This window comes from Nanorana parkeri, unplaced genomic scaffold (genome assembly GCF_000935625.1).
Source record: "Nanorana parkeri isolate BGI_ZX_2015 unplaced genomic scaffold, ASM93562v1 scaffold199, whole genome shotgun sequence".
In the NCBI taxonomy this organism is placed as follows: Eukaryota; Metazoa; Chordata; class Amphibia; order Anura; family Dicroglossidae; genus Nanorana; species Nanorana parkeri.
Genome location: NW_017306467.1, coordinates 1,773,033 through 1,780,073, shown reverse-complemented (window position 1 = coordinate 1,780,073; position 7,041 = coordinate 1,773,033). Strand labels below are relative to the sequence as shown.

The following is a 7,041-nucleotide window of genomic DNA, read 5'->3' as shown; positions in this document are numbered from 1 at the left end:
CCCATCCCTCTGTCTCTTCTGTTACATTCCCTCTCTCTGTGACATTCCCCCTCTCTCTGTTACCCTGCTCCGTCTCTGCCTGTGACATTCCCCTGCCTGATTGACATTCCTCCCTCTGCATGTGCAACAAGCCCCTCTCGATGTGACAACGGCAGCCTGTCCGCATGCAGCTCACCTGTGCCACTGGTCCATTGATAGCGAGCGGAGTGCTGGCGGAAGAGCATCTATTGGTGACAGTCTCCCGGTGACAGTCACTCCGTATGCTGCCCCTTGGAGTGTTATTTGCCCCCGGGTGTCCCCTCGCCCGCAACGATGCCTTTTCACCCGGTAACGGCGGCGTTGATGTACCGGGGGGTGTACACCATCCCCGAATTACTAAGAGAGCACTCACCCACTCAGCTGCCCGAAGACGAGATAGAGGGTAAGTGAAGCCTCACTGTGGGGTTATCAAATGCAGACTGGAGGGATGCTGGGGTGAGGGGGGGGGATCCTACAGGTGAATAGGGGAGAGATCAGTCAAGAAACAGCCTGTGATTCTGCTATTAAGAAATGGAGGTGACAACTGTGTTATATATTTAGATCTGTCTAGATCTCAGTCTGTCTGTCTGTTTGTTTGTCTGAGCATGCGATCTCTCTGCTTGACCCCCCTTTATTCAGCCGGTGACCCCCCCTCCCCATCACCAATCTGTCAATGGAGCTAATAGAAAAGCCCTTGAAAGCCTTTGGTGTCAGCGTGTGATGCTGATAAAGGCTGCACAATGTGTCTGTCGGAGTGTTTGGCATATAAGGAGGCAGCTCCTGCATTTCATTCATAGACTTGTTGTACTGAGTAGATAGTAATTGGTGTAAAGCAGGTGTCACCCAATGTGATGAGAGCAAGACAGTACTCTTCTCATTGTGCCAGGGATTCAGAGAACTGACCACACATACATGATGCCACCCTTGTCTCCAATCCCTGGCAGTGGCAGCTGGGAAGCAGCAGGTCCAGTGTGTTGTTCAGTTCATACAAGTGGTTTACAATAGATATGTAACCCTGCAAAAAATGTGTTTCTTTTCAGATCGTTTCGAAATTCGCTTCGATATTCGTTATTTAGATTTCAGTTTTTCGTTTCGGATCAATCCAAATTTTTCGTTTTTCGTTTCAGATCTAATGGAATTATTCGGATGGGGTTCTTTAATTAAAAATTAACTTAATTATTATTTTTTCTTTTTTTTTAAATCATTTAGTTCTGGACTAACCCACTTAGTCCGTACTGGTCCTCTTAGTCTGTACTGGTCATTTTAGTCCATACTGGTCCTCTTAGACTGTACTGGTTATCTCAGGCCGTACTGGTCATTTTAGTCTGTACTGTTCATCTTAGTCCGTACTGTTCATCTTAATCCATACTGGTCCTCTTAGTCCGTACTGGCCATCTTATTCCGTACTGGTCACTTCAATCCATACTGGTCATCTTAGTCCACACTGGTCATTTTAATCCGTATTGGTCATCTTAGGCCATACCGATTAAGTTTCATTTTGAATGAAATTCGTACAATGGAAATTCAGATTAGTTCAAATTCGTATGCGTTCTAATTCACAAATATGGATGCATCTGAATTTCCGAATTTAACATATTTAGTCCGAATTTCAATTAGGAACGAATCAAAATTTCCATGTCTAGTTTACAATAGACCACTTCCATATGTTTTACTGCCATGGCTCTTCTGCCTGGCTGGAAGCTTTTTACCTAAACAGCTCCTATTTTAAGTAAACTTTACACGCTAGTGGACTTTGCAAGTCTCCTTGTGTAAACTACATTTTTGCTATTTTTTAGGATACCTTAGCAGCTTATAGCAGGATGCGAGGTTTTAGACCTCTTCTGTATGATTAAACAACAACAACAACAAAAAAATGGTAATATAAATCTTTAAAGCTTATCTTCAGGTAAAAATGCTGCCCTTGCAGTGTGGCTACCCCTGTACTGAAAGGGTTAATTGCTTGGTTTTGCCTAAAAGGCCTTTGTAAAGGACAATGATCCCTGCTTCCGCGGACTCCAAGCCTCATCCTTTCTGCGCTCTGGCAGTCATAGGCCCAGTGACATCATCATGTATAATGAAGGGTCTATAGCCATGCATTATACGTGAGGACGCCAAGGGACAGTCACAAGCTGAAGCAGAGAAGGGATGAGATAAGTGCCGACTGCTGGGTAAGCGGGGATCAGGTAAGCCTTTGCCCCGGGGGTGCCCATTAAGTCGATCACACTAGAGCTAAGGCTGGTAGATCGCAATCGCAAGTCAGCTCGCTGTCCTGAGCTCCTTCCCACAGTGCTAGTGTGGCCGAATGTGTCCGACTCTGCAGGCGGGACAGGACAGCGGACGTAAAGAGCTGGGAAGCAGGTAAAAAGCTGCAGAAGATTTTGCAGTGCCTCTGAAAGGAAAGACAGCCAGGGGAGAGAGCGAGGAGAGACAGCCAGGAGGGAGGGAGGAGAAAGAGCCAGGGGAGAGAACAAGGAGAGACAACCAGGAGAGAGAGCCAGGAGAGACAGCCAGGGGAGAGAATGAGGAAAGACAGCCAGGAGAGTGAGCGAGGAGAGACGACCAGAAGAGACAGCCAGGAGAGAGAGTGAGGAGAGACAGCCAGGAGAGAGAGCGAGGAGAGACAGCCAGGAGAGAGAGCGAGGAGAGACAGCCAGGAGAGAGAGTGAGGAGAGACAGCCAGGAGAGTGAGCGAGGAGAGACGACCAGAAGAGACAGACAGGAGAGAGGGAGAGGAGATACAGCCAGGAGAGAGTCCAATGAAAGACAGCCAGAAGAGAGAGTGAGGAGAGACAGCTGACGAGAAACAGCCAGGGGAGAGAGAGGAGAGACAGCCAGGAGAGAGAGCAAGGAGAGACAGCCAGGAGAAACAGCCAGGAGAAACAGCCAGGAGAAAGAGAGAAGAGACAGCCAGGGGAGAGAGCAAGGAGAGACATCAGGAGAGAGAAGAGACGGCCAGGAGAGAGAGTAAGGAGAGATAGCGAGGCGTAACATCTTCTGTCCCTGCTCTTGCTTCCTTGCCAGCCAGGGAACAGAGAGCGAGGAAAGACAGCCAGGAGAGATAGAGAGGAGTGACATCTTGTGCCCCGGTACTTGTTCCCCTGCCAGCCAGGGCAGAGAGAGCGTGAACAGACAGCAAGGAGAGAGAGTAAGGAGAGATAGCCAGGGAAGGGAGTGAGGAGAGACAACCAGGAGAGAGAGCGTGGAGAGATAGCAAGGAGAGACAGCCAGGTGAGAGAGTGTGAGGAGAGATAGTTAGGAGAGACAGCCAGGAGAGAGAGCGAGGAGAGACAGCCAGGAGAGAGAGCGAGGAGAGACAGCCAGGACAGAGCGAGGACAGATAGCCAGGAGAGAGAGTGTAAAGGAGAGATAGTAAGGAGAGACAGCTAGGAGAGAACGAAGAGAGACAGCCAGGAGAGAGAGTGTGGAGACATAGTGAGGAAAGATATCTTGTGTCCCTGTACTCCTGTACCTCCCACAATCCTGGCTCTCAGTGTATAAATGTAGGAGAGAGAGAAAATTCATTGGAAATGTAGTACGAACTGTCAAAGCCCAGGTTTTTTTTTCCTTGGTAGATCTCATTGAGCTCGTCATTTGAAAAGTAGATCTTAACAGTACTTTTGTCGTAAGAAGTTGTGGGCACCCCTGCTTTACACCATACTCATAAATGTGCAGATAATTTTTTTACCTGGAGATAGGTTTTAATTATGGTGATAGTATAAGATAGGATTAGCCAGTTCTCCTTAAAAACAAAGCTGGCATTTAAGTTTTGAGTGTTTCTCTAGTTACCATCAATGAAACTGGCTCCTCCAAAAATCCTGCTGGCTACTGTATTGGACAAACTGGCTCCTGAATGTCATATTCATTTGTACATCCCTGAAGGGCAGTAGTAAAGGGTCCAAGGTCACCCAGATTCAGGGGCCCAATTATCCACTCATTTAGGGTAACCCTAGGGAGTGGGGAGTGAGCACTTATGGACTATCAGAAGTGCTCATTATCACACAACTTATTGAACAATTTTGTGCGTCAGGGCAAGGGATAAAATAACGATGTGGTTGTTGCTTCTGCACGTCTACAGAACCTTAAAGTATGAATGTGATTGATGGCGCTCATATCTCTGGTCCATAGAGGCAGGCCTTTTTACACAAAGGTAAATGTCTTCCCTACTTTAAGCATGACCGATGACAGCCAGATAAGCAAACACAAACACCTGTTATGATTGATGTGCTGTCCGTACTTACAGTATTATGTTAGGTGGATTTTTTTGGGTTGGTTACCTCCAAATCCTTTCAAAATGAACAAAATAAGACTTGAAATGTATAGAGGGAGCATAGCCTACCTTCCCTGGTTTTCTGTTTCTTAACCAGTGTGGCTGTAATCTATTAGCCCAGTCCAGTCCCTTTTACCTTTAAGAGGGATTTCTAGTACCAACCGTTGTAGGCTGCTTGTTGTCTATTAAATACAGAAAGCATCATGTAGCAAATTGTTAGAACTAAGAAGTGGAGTTACTTCCTCAAAGTCACCAATCAGATAAAACCCCACAACAACGTTTGAATCTGGTGGCAGTGAAGAACCAATTCCATTTCCTAGTACTAATGCCTTGATAATGAAACAGGGAGTAGTGACATTGCAAAATGCAACCTCAGGAAGCAGGCCCACCCACCCCTAATTTGAGAAGCTCTCTGGAATCTGGCTGCGGTGTGAAATACATATAACAAGATTGTTATATTGATTTCGCTTGTTCCACGTACAGACAGACCTCTAAAAAAGAACAGTCATTCTCCCATCTCGAGTGCATATATATATATATATTTTTCATTGCCATAATAGAATATGAATCACACCTGATGTTTACAGTTACTGTTAGAGATTAAGGTGAGGTTAATAGTTAGTTTATCATTTAGGTTGTGATTAAATCTGAAGGTCAGGCAGATGTAAAACACACAAATTAATGCAGCTCTGTAATCAATAATACAACATTAACAGGGTTATTCACAAAAGGGTGAAGAGTTTGGAGAAGGCAGGAGAAGTGAATAATCTAGGACAACATAGCTGAACTGGAAAGTGAGCGGAATTGGAGAATTGTTTCCACAACAGATATGTTGTCTTAGATTGTTCACTTCTCCCACCTTCTCCAAACTCTTCACCTTTTTGTGAATAACCTTGTACATGTATTTTGTAAATGCAAGCAGTGTAAGTACCTGAATGTGACCTGGTTGCAGTCCTTGTACAGCAGAGGTGCAGTGCAAGAGGCAGAAGCAGCACACAGAACCAATCATTTCACGCGCTGACAAGAATCAGGCTGATCGGAGGAGAGGGCAGTGTGATAGAGAAATCGGCTCATCATTATGCAGCTTTTCTTTTCACTGTCAAGTCAACCATGGGTTCAGAGTAAAGGGATTACCATTAACATTAGACTAAGGACATCTTGTGGCTGAAAAAAGTGCGGCGGGGGAACTCTCTGAATTGAAGCTGAACAGTGCAGCAAAAACTGCCTTTGTTTTTGTTTTGTTTACTTTTAATGGGCCATTCATTTTTATCTTGTTTTGGCTGGAATCCTGCTTTAAGGTTTAGTGTTACTGTTAAGGTTAGGTGTTATACCAGTAAGTGACTATCACTGGTTTGAATAGTGTGATAACAGTCATCCTGAAAATGTGTGTCTCAAAACCTGTGGTGCTGAACGCCAGAGCCAAAAACAACCAAGCCAATTCTTAGAAGCCGAAAACTATCATACTGCCTGGAATAAAATAAAAGCCCGAGGGGTCAGGGCGGTTCACTGCAGCCTGAGAACTCTTAGTCAGTATAGAGTCGACAGATTCTATTTAAATTAAAAGGTGATAAAAAGTCATTTCTTGTTTAACTTTTGATTGTTTTTTTCTATTGCTGCAACTTGTGAATATTAAAAATCATATTAAAAATTAAAATTTAATTCTGCAACTTGTAGCATTCAGATGAAATCTAAGATGAACCCCCGGATTAGCATGGCGCAATGCTTCCTTCCTAATTGTCAGGAGTATTTTGCAAGCGAAAACTCGTTACCTTCAGAGCTCCAAGGTGGACAAAGGCAAATGAAACTTATTAAAACTAACATTGTAGACAGAGGTACATTTATATATGAATAGCTGAAGCGTAATTGGAGAAATAATTAATGTTGGGTGTCTAACCTGATTATTTATCGCCAAGAGTTATTCCTGTATATTATTGATTAAACCGTGGAATGAGGACTAATCCCCGTGTCTATGTTGTAATGTCTTAGCCTCTATGAGGCTATGACTATCTTTGGCCATAGAAATGCTAATGTAGGAAAGTAGTGCAAGGGGCATTGATGAAGTACTAAGCACAAGGTGCCCTAACAATCAATCAGATTCGCCTTATTATAGTTAGCAGATGTTAATTTTGCACATTGTGCTATACCTCAATTACTACTTCTTACACGATTGTTCATATTCACAGTGCTGTGAATGTCTTAATGGCCAGAGACTTGGATAGGTCTATAGAGAAGGACATGAAGAGCTTGGACAAACTAGTCATGGGAAAAGGGCTTTTTTTCTTGATAATAAGAGATTTATAGTAAAGATCTATACCCCATGTCCTTGAGAATCCCTTATGCAGTCATTCAAGCCACTATTCCAATGCCACTATTTTAAGAAGCCATTTTGACAGTTAAATAACTAGAAGTGAAGGCTCTTTGGCAACAGGCACAACGCTGATCTATCCACAGACTGATTTAGCTTGAAGTGAAGTGTAGTGTTGTGATGGTACATGCTCAGATACTTATGTAATTCACCATCTTGCAGGGGAACTGTTCTGAAAGGCACCGATGAACACGAAAGGCAGAGGGAATAACCTAACATGACACATTAAATTAAGTGCAGAGGCATAAAAAACAATGCATGAAATATTTTACCTTCCCTGAATCATCCCTTCTAGGCTGGATTGATTACAGTGCATGTTACTGGATTTAATATGTAGATCATGCACCATTCAGACAGTCTCTCATTTATTTGTGTCTGTCTGTATATGGGT

General features: G+C 43.9%; 1 protein-coding gene across 1 annotated transcript in view; it reads left to right on the top strand.

Moving 5' to 3' along the window:
• The first annotated feature begins 51 nt into the window (after positions 1-51).
• Positions 52-7,041, top strand: part of CABP7 (calcium binding protein 7) — a 69,487-nt gene continuing 62,497 nt past the window's right edge. Inside the window, exon 1 of the mRNA XM_018555527.1 lies at positions 52-421. Coding sequence (XP_018411029.1) covers positions 313-421 — 109 coding nt within the window. The 5' untranslated portion in view covers positions 52-312. The remainder of the gene's footprint in view (positions 422-7,041) is intronic.